Genomic DNA, 15,670 nt, shown 5'->3' on the forward strand with positions numbered 1-15,670 from the left:
TGAATTGGCCATGCTAAATTGCCCAAGTGTTCTGTGATATGTAGGTTAAGTGCATTAGTCAGGATAGTAGGGGAATGAGTCTGGGTGGGTTACTCTTTGGAGAGTCGGTGTGGACTTGTTGGGCCAAAGGGCCTGTTTCTACACTGTAGGGATTCTATGGATCATTCTGTGGAACATATTCAGCAGAATTAGGGGCTGCAGGTGAGAAGAGAGTTGACAGTTCTGAACAGACAAATATTGGGGGAGGTATAGTAAAGCATGGATGGGCAGGGGAGGCTGTGGGGGTGGAGGGTTATCCACAGTCAGGACACCCTGGCTTCAAAAGAGGAGACAATGTATGACCACACCTGTCACAGTCACCTTATACTCCAGGGGCTTGGTTGGAAAGATGTGGGGTCCTGTCGACAGGTTTGGTTGAAGAGCTAGGGCGCTGTGAAATGTGTGGGGTTCTCAGGAAGTGTTCATTACGAAGGGTGTCTCAACGTTCCAGGCCTCACTGGCACATAGAGACAGAGGCTGGAAGCCACCGGATGAAGAGTGCGCCTTGCTGCCTTCCATTCTCTGAAGATCAGAAGTACACAATGAGGAAGAAGTGGGCCTGTGAGGAAGGCATTGATGTGGGAAGCAGCATTACACAAGGATTGCACAGGACTCATTCACTGCAACCATTTTGGATACAGAGACCAGAGAAAGAGTAGAAATGTTACAATGGTGTCAGCAGGACCCTGTGCACTCTTGTTTCCAGATGCTGTAGCAATCTCTCAACACAGGTATTGATCCATGGGACATCCTGTGCGGCTAGGAAGTTAGGTGTCACACAGTTACAGTCAGGACTGCACAGAGAGACAAACAGGTATAGGGGTGATGCAAAGAAATTTATACAAACATGAGAATTCATGGACAGTGTATTGTCACCCATGTCACCATGGAGCCCACAATAGGTGTTCCTTCCTCCTCTCTTTCCCATTACGTCTCAGTATAGGCCCTGGTTCTGCACTTGGGATGAAAGGCACCATGTCAAAGAGTGTGGTGCTGGAAAAGCACAGCTGGTCAGACAACATCCAAGGAGCAGGAGAATCGACATTCTGAGCATAAGCTCTTTATCAGGAAAGGCACCTGCTCAGCAATGGAGCGTATTGGCCCTGGAGGTTTGGTCTGGTGACTTTGTGTTTGGACAGCCCTGATATAGCAAGGGTCTTCTTGCCGGAATCAATTGACCCTCCTCAACGTGAGTTTCCACCAATTGAAAGAGGACAGGCAGGGTGGAAAGGTAGGGCGTGGTCACCTCTGGAGTGTCCTAAGAGGATCTTCAGAGGACCAGTGTGGACTTGATGGGCTGAGTGGCCTTCCATAATGGGGGGATTCTATGATTCTATTTTTGTTTTTACTGGATTCTGGGTAATCCAAGATGGAGTACGGGAAAAATTTCAGGCTCTAAGAGCTGCTCCTTTTTTTGAGGTATTTTAGGTGCTGGAGGTGATTTCCTCGAATTCCCAGGAGCAGCAGTTACTGTTTTATATGCTGTTGCATTGTTTTGGAACTTTGGAAAAAAAAAGTCAAAACAACAGCAGTTTTAAAAGGGAGAAGAGCAAACAAAGGAAGCACATGGTGAGGACAGTGCAGGAGAGAGAGGGAGAGAACCTGCACAGTTACTGCCTTTGCTGTTTTTGAATTCATGTGTCCCTGGCCATCGGAATGCACCTGGGAAAGTTAACAAACAGTGAATTTCACAACTAATCTTGGAGGAACCGGTTTGCGCGAAGTTCACAACACAGAATCAGATAAGTTAATTGTTGTTTTAAGTCTGTCCAAGAGAAAGGCTGTATTAGTGAGTACAGTTGGTTCTTTCTTGATTATATGTTTTTGGAGATTAAACTTAAAATATAAGCCATAGCTATTAATTTAACCTGGGGCAGTGTTTTGTAGAGGAATAAGACGGTGATATTTTCTGGGTCCGTAGATTGTGAAGGAGCAAAAATGGCCTTTGCAGTGATATGTACTTCTTGTCAGATGTGGGAGTTTAAAGACAGTTTAAAGGTTACTGCGAATTGTATCTGCCATAAATGCTGTCGGATACGAATCTTATCAGATCGAGTGGAACGGTTGGAGAGACAGATAGAAGCGATGAGGAATTTGAAACAGCAACAGTATGTGATGGATGGCAATTGTAGGAAGAGGGGAAAGTCTCAGATACAGTCACATAGATGGGTTAACTCCAGGAAGGGTAAGAGAGGTAGGCACCTAGGGCAGGAGTCTGATGTGGATATACCCATTTCAAACAGGAATGCTGTTTTGGAAAATGTAGGGAGTGATGGATTCTCAGCACAAACTGCCAAGTCTCTGGTATTGAGACTTGCTGTAATGCAATGAGGGGTACATCGGCTTCCAAGAGATCAATTGTGTTAAGGGATTCTGTAGTCTGTGGTACAGACAGACGTTTCCGTGGCCAGCAGAGAAAAAGCAGAATGGTGTGTTGTTTCCATGGTGTCAGGATCAAGGATGTCTCATACAGGGTGCAGAATGTTCTCACGGGGAAGAGGGGCCAGCAAGAGGTCATTGTCCACATTGGAACCAATGATATTGGAAGGGAAAAGGTTGAGATTCAGAAGGGAGATTACAGAGAGTTAGGCAGAAATTTAAAAAGAAGGTCCTCAAGGGTATTAATATCTGGATTACTCCCAGTGCTACGAGCTAGTGAGGGCAGCAATAGGAGGATAGAGCAGGTGAATGCATGGCTGAGAAGCTGGTGTATGGGAGAAGGATTCACATTTTTGGATCATTGGAATCTCTTTTGGGGTAGAAGTGACCGGCACAGGAAGGATGGATTGCACCTAAATTGGAAGGCAACTAATATACTGGCAGGGAAATTTGCTAGAACTGCTTGGGAGGATTTAAACTAGTAAGGTGGGGGGTGGGGCGGAATCCAGGGAGATAGTGAGGAAAGAGATCAATCTGAGACTGGTACAGTTGAGAACAGAAGTGAATCAAACAGTCAGGGCAGGCAGGGACAAGGTAGGACTAATAAATTAAACTGCATTTATTTCAATGCCAAGGGCCTAACAGGGAAGGCAGATGAACTCAGGGCATGGTTAGGAACATGGGACTGGGATATCATAGCAATTATAGAAACATGGCTCAGGGATGGGCAGGACTGGCAGCTTAATGTTCCAGGATACAAATGCTACAGGAAGGATAGAAAGGGAGGCAAGAGAGGAGGGGGAGTGGCATTTTTGATAAGGGATAGCATTACAGCTGTGCTGAGAGAGGATATTCCTGGAAATACATCCAGGGAAGTTATTTGGGTGGAACTGAGAAATAAAAAAGGGATGATCACCTTATTGGGATTGTATTATAGACCCCTAATAGTCAGAGGGAAATTGAGAAACAAACTTGTAAGGAGATCTCAGCTATCTGTAAGAATAATAGGGTAGTTATAGTAGGGGATTTTAACTTTCCAAACATCGACTGGGGACAGCCATAGTGTTAAAGGTTCGGATGGAGAGGAATTTCATAAGTGCGTACAAGACAATTTTCTGATTCAGTATGTGGATGTACCTACTAGAGAAGGTGCAAAACGTGAACTACTCTTGGGAAATAAGGCAGGGCAGGTGACTGAGGTGTCAGTGAGGGAGCACTTTGGGGCCAGCGACCATAATTCTATTTGTTTTAAAATCATGATGAAAAAGGATAGACCAGATCTAAAAGTTGAAGTTCTAAATTGGAGAAAGGCCAATTTTGACAGTATTCGGCAAGAACCTTTGAAAGCTGATTGGAGGTAGATGTTCACAGGTAAAGGGATGGCTGGAAAAGGGGAAGCCTTCAGAAATGAGATAACAAGAATCCAGAGAAAGTACATTCCTGTCAGGGTGAAAGGGAAGGCTGGTAGGTATAGGGAATGCTGGATGACTAAAGAAATTGAGGGTTTGGTTAAGAAAAAGAAGGAAGCATATGTCAGGTATAGACAGGATAGATCGAGTGAATCCTCAGAAGTAGGAGTATACTTAAGAGTGAAATCAGGAGGGCAAAAAGGGGACATGAGATAGCGTTGGCAAATAGAGTTAAGGAGAATCCAAAGGGTTTTTACAAATATATTAAGGACAAAGGGGTAACTAGGGAGAGAATAGCGCTCCTCAAAGATCAGCAAGGTGGCCTTTGTGTGGAGCCACAGAAAATGGGGGAGATACTAGATGAGTATTTTGCATCAGTATTTACTGTGGAAAAGGATTTGGATAATATAGACTGTAGGGAAATAGATGGTGACATCTTGCAAAATGTCCAGATTACAGAGGAGTAAATGCTGGATGCCTTGAAACGGTTAAAGGTGGATAAATCCCCAGGACCTGACCAGGTGTACCCGAGAACTCCGTGGGAAGCTAGAGAAGTGATTGCTGGGCCTCTTGCTGAGATATTTGTATCATCAATAGTCACAGGTGAGGTGCCAGAAGACTGGAGGCTGGCAAATGTGGTGCCACTGTTTAAGAAGGGCAGTAAAGATAATCCAGGGAACTATAGAGCAATGAGTCTGACCTCAGTGGTGGGCAAGTTGTTGGAGGGAATCCTGAGGGACAGGCTGTACATATATTTGGAAAGGCAAGGACTGATTCGGGATAGTCAACATGACTTTGTGCGTGGGAAATCATGTCTCACAAACTTGATTGAGTTTTTTGACGAAGTAACAAAGAGGATTGATGAGGGCAGAGCAGTAGATGTGATCTATATGGACTTCAGTAGTAAGGCATTTGACAAGGTTCCCCATGGGAGACTGATTAGCGAGGTTAGATCTCATGGAATAAAGGGAGAAGTAGCCATTTGGATACAGAACTGGCTCAAAGGTAGAAGACAGAGGGTGGGGGTGGAGGGTTGTTTTTCAGACTGGAGGCCGTGACCAGTGGACTGCCACAAGGATCGGTGCTGGGTCCTCTACTTTTTGTCATTTACATAAATGATTTGGATGTGAGCATAAGAGGTACAGTTAGTAAGTTTGCAGATGACACCAAAATTGGAGGTGTAGGGGTGTAGGGGACAGTGAAGAGGGTTACCTCTGATTACAACAGGATCTAGATCAGATGGGCCAATGGGCTGAGAAGTGGCAGATGGAGTTTAATTCAAATAAATGCGAGGTGCTGCATTTTGGGAAAGCAAATCTTAGCAGGACTTACACACTTGATGGTAAGGTCTAGGGAGTGTTGCTGAACAAAGAGACCTTGGAGTGCAGGTTCATAGCTCCTTGAAAGTGGAGTCGCAGATAGATAGGATAGTGAAGGCAGCGTTTGGTATGCTTTCCTTTATTGGTCAGAGTATTGAGTACAGGAGTTGGGAGGTCATGTTGTGGCTGTACAGGACATTGGTTAGGCCACTGTTGGAATATTGCATGCAATTCTGGTCTCATTCCTGTCAGAAAGATGTTGTGAAACTTGAAAGAGTTCAGAAAAGATTTACAAGGATGTTGCCAGGATTGGAGGATTTGAGCTATAGGGAGAGGCTGAACAGGCTGGGGCTGTTTTTCCTGGAGCATCGGACGCTGAGGGGTGACCTTATAGAGGTTTACAAAATTATGAAGGGCATGGATAGGATAAATAGACAAAGGCATTTCCCTGGGATCGGGGAGTCCAGAACTAGAGGGCATAGTTTAGGGTGAGAGGGCAAAGATATAAAAGAGACCTAAGGGGCAACTTTTTCACACAACATTTGAGGCATTTGGATGGGTATATGAATAGAAAGGTTTTGGAGGGATATGGGCCGGGTGCTGGCAGATGGAACTAGATTGGGTTGGGATATCTGGTCGGCATGGACAGGTTGGACCCAAGGGTCTATTTCCATTCTGTACATCTCTATCACTCTATGACTCTATTATCAATATTTTGAAACAAACACAGTACAAGTCTGGGGTAAATTTGTTTTAAACCTTATATTTCACATACTGCTTTGTCTTTCTGGTCATTTTCTGCATGGGAATGCTCTTCATTAATTTCACTTGATTTAAGGAAAAGCTGACACAATAGTTTTTTACTGTAAGTACAGAATGGTGTTGGACTGAGACAAGCACAATTCTGCACATGCATTAGAAGGCCCACATAAGGGAGCTGCAATGTTGTCTGATTTGATAGCAGTGTAAGTGAACTGATGATTGGGTTTTACCATTGTCAAACTCGGCGTAGTTTAACAGAGCTTTATAAATACCCATTGTAGTTTCAAATATTTTTAAAATGACGTCACAACTCTTAATCTCTTCAGATTAAGAGTTGCCAATAGCTCAAACAGGCCAAGAAAGATAATTTTCCTGCAGGAACTCTCCCTCCTTTTCATTTTCTTTATTTGTCCGAAGTGGAGTCACAAACTCTTGGCCCTAATTCTTCCCATGTGATCTTTAAATTGAGTGAAAGTATTCTGGAAAGCACAGTGAATTTGAAACTTGAAGTCATTATAAGTGATGAGAAATTTTTAAGCTAAGAATACATTGAACAGAGGCTGCAAACTTTTTTGAGTGAGAAACCTCAGACTAATTGTTGTCTTCCAATACTTACAGCAGCCAAATGTATTCCTTTGCACTTTCCAGGTTTACACTAGTTGTGAAGCTATATCTGGATTTTTTTCAAACACATAAGTACTGTTTAAATTTAAATTTAATAGTCTTTAATCCAATTATTTAATAAAATGATGGTCAGTCCAGAAAAATCTATAGCCCAACGATTGAGAATAATTGTACCCAAAAAAACCTGTCATTTTGGGCTTGATGCTCATGTGCATGAAACATTCTCTACAAAGGGTACGTATTCCTTCCGTCATTTGCAGACTTCCATCTGAGCACAGAGGAGTAAAGTTAATTTTGTTAAACTGTAAGAGCACCGGGAATTAAAAATATTGCATTGACCCTCTGTAATCAACCTGTTATAACACACCTCGTGAGCAGACAGAACCTCAGTCTTCTGTCTCAGGGATAGGGACATTGCCAATGCACCACAAGAGCTCTCACTGACCTTCTATACATTTTCTAATCAGTTTGTTCAGAGATGTTAGTATGTACCCTTGGGGCAGGTAGGACATGAACCCAGGTCTCCTGGCTCAGAAACAAAAACAGAAGGAAAGACTGGATAGGCTGGGAGTTTTTTTCACTGGATTGTAAGAGGTTGAGGGATGACCTTATAGAGGGTTATAACATAATGAGGGGTAGACTTAAGGTGAATAGCAGAATTCTTTTCCATAGAGTGGGGAATTTCAAGACTACGGGGCATATTTTTAAGGTGAGAGGAGAAAAAATTTAGAAAAGACATGAGGGGCAATTTTATTTTACACAGTTGTATATGGAATGAACCTCCAGAGGGAGTGGCGGGACAGTTATAAAGTTTAAAACGTATTTGGATAAGAATTATTTGGAGGGATATGGGTCAAGCATAGGCAGGTGGGGCTAGTTTACTTTGGGATTATGGTCAGCGTGTACTTATTGGACCAATGTGTCTGTTTACGTGCTGTGTGACTCGATGACTGTAGAAATTGTTAGAGTAACTCAGCAGGTCTGGAAGCATCTGTAGAGACAAAGCATAGTCAACATTTCAGGTCTAATGATTCTTCTTCCTGGCACAGAGGTAGGACTCCAACACAAGAGGCCTCCCTTACCCTCTGTAAACCATAGTTTTTAATTTGCTGACTACCACACATTCCTAGTGTATACCTGCACTGTTTGCTCAGCCATTCCATAGGCTATGAGAACTAATTGGTATGAGAATGGAGTTCACCCACTAATATTCTCATTTTACATAACCAAGCAGTCACCTAAAGAGATCATCTGAAGAGAAATTTCTAGGCTACTGTAGTAGTTCACAGTCTAAGAGGAAACACTCATGTCAGCTACATCCTGTGTATAAGTAGAAGGAAACTATTTCTCTACATGATAAAGTTCTGATGTATTGTAACATGCACTTTTAGCCTTTCTTCACACTGCAATCTCTACCATAAAGCACAAATTGCACTAAATCTTCTAAAACTTCATGGACTGTGCACCATATTGGTCTCCACATTTTCACAGAGAATCATGTGACTTTGGAACTTTCTTCCCTAGAAACCAATGGAAGCCAAGACTTTGGATGTTTTTAAGGCAGAGGTAGATAACTTTTCACTCCCTCACTAAACTGGAATTTATCAGGGACAAGCTAGAATGTGGATATGTGGTGATAATCAGATCAACCACAGCCTTATTAAATGGTGGAGTAGGTTCGAGGGGCCAAATGGTCTATTCCTCCATGTTCATATGTTATAGAGAAAGTGGGGAATGTCCACAAAAGATGTACAAAGAGAATATCTGAACCGGGAGGATACATTGTAAGGAAAAGGTGGAACAGACGGGACCTCTTTTCTCTAGAAATACAAGTCTAATAGGTTACCTCAAGGAAAAAGGTTTAATACAATAGGCATAAAGAAGTTGTTTCAAACAAGGAGTCTCAAACTGGAGATCAGAAATTCAAAATAGTTACTAATAAATTCAACAAGGAATTCAAGAGCAACCTTAAAAAATGATAAATAGTAGAACTTAGTATACTTAAGGGGAATCTGCATCAGTACATGAGGATGAAAGAAAGACAAGGGTATGTTGATTGAAGAAGGCTGGGAGGAAACTCTTGTGGACGATGAATGCTAGTGTAGACCACAGACGTGAATAGATTTGAGTCCATTATCTAAGAAAAGATAGGGTGGCATTGGAGGGAATCCAGAGAAGCTTCACTAGGCTGATCCTGGGGTTAGAGGGAGTGTCTAATGAGGAGAGGTTGAGTAGTTTGGCCCTGTACTCATTGGAGTTAAGGAAAATTAAGAGGTGACCTTATTGAAATATACAAGATTCTTTGGGGTTTGACAGCTATAGAGATGCTGTTTCTCCTTTTGGGAGAGTCTAGGACCAGACAGTGTAGGCTTTTATTCCCACTCTCCGTGGTTCATTGGGTTTACTCTGAATATCAATAACAAAAGGCATTTCTAACAATGAGATCCACCCAATATTCTTTATTAAAGCAAGGTACATGGTAAAAATACCCCAAACGTCTTACTCATACAATGCTTACAATCACATTTATATGGACTTGACAGAGGATCAGACCAAGAATAGATGATCATCCTGCTCTATCCTCTCCTCCAGCACTGATCATATGACTTTCTGAGCTAGTTTCTTAATACACTTCTTCATTACAAATTCGGCTGTGTATTCAAATTTTGTCACTATCCAGACTCCAGTCAATGATCAGTTTGACCACTGACAAACATCACAAATATGTCATTTTCCACAGCTGGTTCAATCAATTGATTTGATTAGATTTATTATTATCACATATGCCAAAGTATAGTGAAAAGTTTTGTTGTGTGTGCAGTATGGCAGATCACACCATACAAAGATGCAAAGAACATAGGGTGATGAAACAGAGCAAGGAACACAAAGTTACAGCTGCAGAGAAGGTGCACAGAAGGCAAGATCAACATTAATCTAGTTCTCAAAATTCAAATCTAGAGTGTGCTGGAAAAGCACAGCAGGTTAGGCAGCATCTGAGGAGCAGGAAAATCAACGATTCGGAAATGTCGATTTTTCTGCTCCTCAGATGCTGCCTGACCTGCTGTGCTTTTCCAGCACCACTCTGATCTAGACTCTGATTTCAAGCAACTGCAGTACTCACTTTTGCCGAGTTGAATGTTGAGAAGTCTAATAACAACAGCAAAGAAGCTGTTCTTGAATCTGTTGGTACATGTGGTTAAGCTTTTGTATCTTCTGCCTGATGGAAGAGGTTGGAAGAGATTATAACCCGGGTGGGAGGTGTTTTTGATGATGCTGGCTGCCTTTCCAAGGCAATGAGAGGTGTAGATGGAGTCAGTGGCTGGGAGGTTGGTTTGTGTGATGGTCTGGGCTGTGTTCACTACCCTCTGTAGTTTCTTACAGTCCTGGGCAGAGCAGTTACTGTACCAAGCTGTGATGCATCCAGATAGAATGCTTTCTATGGTGCACCTGGAAAAGTTGGTGAGAGTCCTTATGGACATGCCAAAGTTCCTTTACCTCCTGAGGAAGAAGAGGCGTTGTTGTGCTTAACTCCTTAGATTTCTGTGGTTTCTCTTTTTCAGCAGTGTCTATTTCAAATGAGCCTTTCCAAGACACTGTGACAGTTCACTCCCAGTACAGAATTTAAAATCTAAACACACACATTCCTTCAGCAAATACAATGACCTTTCTAATCATTAGATCATTATCAGGATTCATATATTTTTACCTTCTCATTTAATTTCAACTAACCCAGCAAAGTTTAGTTTAATATCTATAAGGTACAATCTCAGAATAAACGTTACTCTTTGAAGACAGAGGATGAGTAATTTTTTCTCTTAGATGGTGGAGAATCTGTGGATATACGACCATCGAGCGCTGTCGAGGCTGGGTCATTAGTACATTCAAGGCTGAGATAGATTTTTAATCAGAAAGAGGAATTAATGGTTATGTGGAAAAGGCAGGAGCGTGGAGTTGAGAATTATCAGATCAGCCATGATCTCATTGAATGGTGGAACAGACTTAATGTGCTGAATGGCCAACTTCTGCTTCTATATCTTATAGTCGTGCCAAATGGCCTGTTTCTGTGCTATAGATTCAAAGTAAATCCTGTGTAAACCAATGTAAACTCTTCAATATTTTAATAAAGTTGGTAAAATGCTTCATGGTAAAATAAACTCTTAACATAATAGCCCAGCCTTAAATATAAAACATGCCCAAATTCAACAAAGCACCTCAGCCATGACTTCAAACATTAAGTGGTAAAGTTTACAAATATATGTTAGAATAACATATGGTTTAAAGACCAACATCTGCTTTTGTTTTTTATGTTCCATGTTGTGAATCATATCAAATCAGATACAGATAGGAACTGCTACGAGTGTTGATTGTCTTTATCTTTTATAATATTGGTAATTTGGGTTAAGGTGCTGAGAACTCCCCCAGTATCAGGATTTCACAATGCAATCAAAAGGTCATTAACATGATAAATCTGTGACAATACTTACAATTCCAGAACTTCAATCTTTTAGATTAAAGTTGATTTTACCACTATTTCAAAATAAACATTCAAAAGTCAACAGTTCTGATTTGGTTTGATTGTCACGCTAAATCTCACCAGATTTGTTTGCAACAGGATTTGGCTGTAGGTTATACTTATAGCATCAAAACATCTCTCTCCATTATTTAACAAATTAAAACGGAGAACATCACAATTAAGAGCAACAAAATTATGTTTTGCTGTAATCCGCTTGCAGTGCCAAAGTCTTGTTGTAGAGCAACATTCGAAGATGACGAGCCTTTGGCTGTAATGTTGAAGTGAAAGTCAAAGACCATTGCAGAGAAATTTTGCAGGTTATTCAAAACCTGCAACTCAGTTATATTTGATCCACCTCCTGGCACAGTAACCTTGAAGATAAAAAGTTACAAGATTCAGTTTGTTAGATTTCTATTGTATCACTATCAACAACAAGATATTTTCCTTTGAGATTGAGTAAATTACTCAACACACAATTTAGAACAGTTTCAACAACTGAATCTGAAAGATTAGTGTCTTTTGTGGGGTAATTTCTATGGTTTGATTTTAGGAACATATAATTAATGAAAGAATCAAGACAGGAATGGGAGAGTAAATTATAGTTTTGTATAAAACATAGAACTTTGCTTATATTAACAAATCTTCTGATTTCTGGATTAATGTTTGAAAAATATGTGTATTTTATCATGGTTCCTGGCTTTCTATTATTCACAGTATCTGTTAAGACTAGTAGCCTATTTTACAGGAAACGCATGCAGGTGGAGCAGGTAATGAAGAAGACAATGGCATGTGGGCCTTCATTGTGAGAGGATTTGAGTACAGGAGTAAAGTTGTCTTGCTGCAATTAATTGGATAGTGTTAGATTGAGAATGGGGGAAGGTGCATTGAGACCAGAGTATCTTTTGTACACTAGTTCCTGGAAGTAAGCATGTCAGCAATGAAGAAGGCAAGTAGTATCATGGCCTTCATAATGTATTGGCCTGGGGTGGACAAGGTCAGAAGTCAGGTGACGCCAGGTTATTGTCCAACAGGTTTATTTGAAATCACAAGCTTTCAGAGGTCAGGTGAAGTGAGATGAAGAGATGAAGAGTGTGATCTTTTGATCTCTCTGCCCATTAATTCTGTGCTTCTCTCTCATTTCACTTAACAAAGGGGCAATGCTTTGAAAGCTTGTGATTTCAAATAAAACTGTTGGACAATAACCTGGTGTCATCAGACTTCTGACTTTGACCTTCATAGCAAGAGGCTTCAAGTCCAGGAGAAAGGATATCTTGCTGCAGTTGTACAGGGCCTTGGTGAGACCACATCTGGAGTATTGAATGCAGTTTAGGTCTCCTTATTTGAGGAAGAATGTTCTGGTTATGGAGGGAGTGCTCAAAAGTTTACCCCAGACTGATTCCTGGATTGGCAGGACTGATGTAGGAAGAGACACCAGATGAGTTAGAGCTATATTCACTGGAGTTTAGAAGAATGAGAGAGGATCTCATAGAAATCTATAAAATTCTAACACAAGATAAACGAGGGATTGATGTTTTCAATGACTGGAAGTCCTGAACCAGGCATCACAGGGATACTGAGATTTCTTCATCCAGAGAGTTGGTAAGCCCATGTCGAACATTTAGTGTAGACATCTGACCCTTGCTTGAATTCCTTTGTTGATTCTTAATTTCTCTACATTTTGCCTCTTTTTTCTCTTGAGGATCATAGAATCATACAGCACAGAAAGAGACCATTCAATCCATTTTATCTGTACTGGCTCCTGAAAAAGCTACCCAGTCAGTCCCATCCTCCAGTCCTATCTCCATAGCCCTCTAAATTCATTACTTCCAAATATATATTCTCTTTTGAAACCTTCTATGAAAACTTCCTCCAAGCAATATGTTCCAAATCCTAACAACTCTCTAAATAAGCGAGTTTCTCCCCTCGCTCCTAGCTCTCTTGTTGACAATCTTGAAATTGTAAGCTTTAGTTACTGACATACCAACTAGTAGAAATAGAATTTTTTTTTTACCTTGTCAAAATCGTTCATAATTTTGAACACCCAGTAAGGTAATCTCTTAGGTTAGGATATCTGGTTCACATGGATGAGTCGGACTGAATGGTCTGTTCCCTTGCTGTATATCTCTATAATGCTTAAGAGGCACCAGGCTTGAAATGTTAACCCTGCCTTCTTCCCACTGATACTGCCAGACCTGCTGAGTTTTGGCAGCAATTGCTGGTTTTATTTCAGAATCTCCAATATGCCTTTGTTTTATTTTATCACCTCTTAAACATCTATGCTCATTTTTCAGCGGTTGTTCGAATGGGAAGAGCGACATCACAATCCAGAGGCCTGACAGGAAAATAAATTTTAAAAGATATAAAAACTTTCCTTGGGAGTTCAGCATTCATGGAGTAGGAGGAGCAACAGCGAAGACCAGACGCCCGACAGGAAGGAAAGTTTTAAAAGATATAAAAGCTTACCTCGTGTACAGGTAGCACTCACTGAACAAGAGTGAACACGGGACTGCGGGTAAGTGAGGCTTAATATTTGGGTGGTTGCTTTACTCAAACCACTACTTGGATAGTGTCTCCCACCCATCCTTCTCTTCAAAAAAAAGGTTCTGTGCGTCAGTTTAGTAAGGTCACTATTTTTTTAAAAGTTTTTCAGTAGTCTCATTGGGAATTTAGAATAGTGGGAATGGAGGTTAGGGCAGTTGAATATTCCTCCTGCAGAATGTGGGACATAAGGGTCACTGGTTGTCTCTCCTGACTGCATCTGTGGGAAGTGCACCCAACTCCAGCTCCTCAAAACAGTGTTAGGGAACTGGAGCTGGATAAACTCTGGATCATTCGGGGGGCGGGGGCGGGGGCGGGGGGGGGGGTTATTGAAAAAGAGTTACAGGGAGATAGTCACACCTCAAGTAAAAGAAGAAGGTAGATGGGTTACCGTCAGGGGATGGAAAATGAACCGCCAGGCAGTGATCCCCTGTGGCCATTCCCCTCAACAACAAGTATACTATTTTGGATACTGTTGGGGGTGGACGACTTACTGGGGTAATCAATGGGGCACAGGTCTGTCCCTGTTGCTCAGAAGGGAAGGGGAAGAGGAGCAAAGCATTAGTCATTGGGACTCCATTGTTTGGGGGACAAAAAGGAGGTTCTGTGGGAACAAGAGAGACTCACGGTTAGTATGTTGCCTCCCAGGTGTGATGTCTCGGATCGTGTTTTAGGGATCCTTGAGGGGGAGGGGGAGCAGCCCCAAGTCATGATCTACATAGGCACCAATGACATAGGTAGGAAAAGGGATGGGGATTTAAGGCAGAAATTCAGGGAGCTAGGGTGGAAGTTTACAGCTAGAACAAAAAGAGTTGTTACCTTTGGTTTGTTGCCCGTGCCACATGCTAGTGAAGTGAGGAATAGGGAGAGAGAGGAGTTGAACACATGGCTACAGGAATGGTGCAGGAGGGAAGGTTTTGAATTCCTGGATAATTAGGGCTCTTTCTGGGATAGGTGGGACCTCTACAAACAGGATGGTTTTCACCTGAACACCAATGTCCTTGCGGGGGGGGGGGGAAAAGGTGGTTGTTGGTGAAATTTGCTAATGCTCTTCAGGTGGGTTTAAACTAATTCAGCGGGGGGATGGGAACTAAAGTTGTAGTTCCAGTATGCAGGTGGTTGAGAGTAGTGAAGTCAGAACTAAGACTTCAAGATCGCAAGAAGGCACCGGTAAGCAAGAGGTTGGTTTGAAGTGTGTCTACTTCAACACCAGGGGCATATGGAATAAGGTGGGTGAACCTGCAGCAAGGGTTGGTATCTACGATTTTGTGGTCATTTCAGAGACATGGATAGAGCAGGGACAGGAATGGTTATTGCAGGTTCCGGTGTTTAGATGTTTCAGTAAGAACAGAGAAAATGGTAAAAGAGGGGTAGTGTGGCATTGTTAGTCAACGTCAGTATTATGGTTGTGGAAAGGACGTTGGAGGACTCATCTACTGAGGTAGTATGAGCTGAGATTAGAAACAAGAAAGGAGAGGTCACCCTGTTAGGAGGTTTCTATAGGCTTCCAAATAGTTCCAGAGATGTTGAGGATCGGAGAGCAAAGATGATCCTCGATAGGAGCGGGAGTGACAGGGTAGTTGTTATAGGGGACTTCAAACTTTCCAAATATTGACTGGGAATACTATATTTCAAGTACTTTAGATGGATCAGATTTTGTCCAATGCGTGCAGGAGGGTTTTCTGACACACTATGTAGTTAGGCCAACAAGGGGCGAGGCCATATTGGATTTGGGTACTGGGTAATGAACCTTGGAGGTAGGTGAGCACTTTGGTGATAGTGACCACAATTCGGTTATGTTTACTTTAACGATGGAAAGGGATAAGTATACATTGGAGGGCAAGAGCTACAGCTGGAGGAAAGGCAATTATGATGCAATTAGACAAGATTTAGGATGCATAGGATGGGGAAGGAAACTGCAGGGGATGGGCACAATTGAAATATGGAGCTTATTCAAGGACCAGCTACTGCATGTCCTTGATAAATATGTACCTGTCAGGCAGGGAGGACGTTGTCGTGTGCGGGAGCCGTGGTTTACTAAGGAAGTTGAAATCTCTTGTCAAGAGGAAGACGGCTGATGTTAGGAT

The 15,670-nt window shown here is 42.0% G+C and overlaps 1 protein-coding gene across 2 annotated transcripts in view; it reads right to left on the reverse strand.

Annotated features, from left to right (window-relative positions):
- Positions 1 to 8,976: 8,976 nt before the first annotated feature.
- The window catches only part of LOC140458015 (carboxypeptidase M-like), a 79,765-nt gene continuing 73,071 nt past the window's right edge, over positions 8,977 to 15,670 (reverse strand). For both annotated transcript variants that reach the window (XM_072551974.1, XM_072551973.1), the window contains exon 9: positions 8,977 to 11,416. In XM_072551974.1, coding sequence (XP_072408075.1) covers positions 11,195 to 11,416 — 222 coding nt within the window. In that variant the 3' untranslated portion in view covers positions 8,977 to 11,194. The remainder of the gene's footprint in view (positions 11,417 to 15,670) is intronic.

Source organism: Chiloscyllium punctatum, chromosome 32 (assembly GCF_047496795.1).
Source record: "Chiloscyllium punctatum isolate Juve2018m chromosome 32, sChiPun1.3, whole genome shotgun sequence".
NCBI classification, from domain to species: Eukaryota; Metazoa; Chordata; class Chondrichthyes; order Orectolobiformes; family Hemiscylliidae; genus Chiloscyllium; species Chiloscyllium punctatum.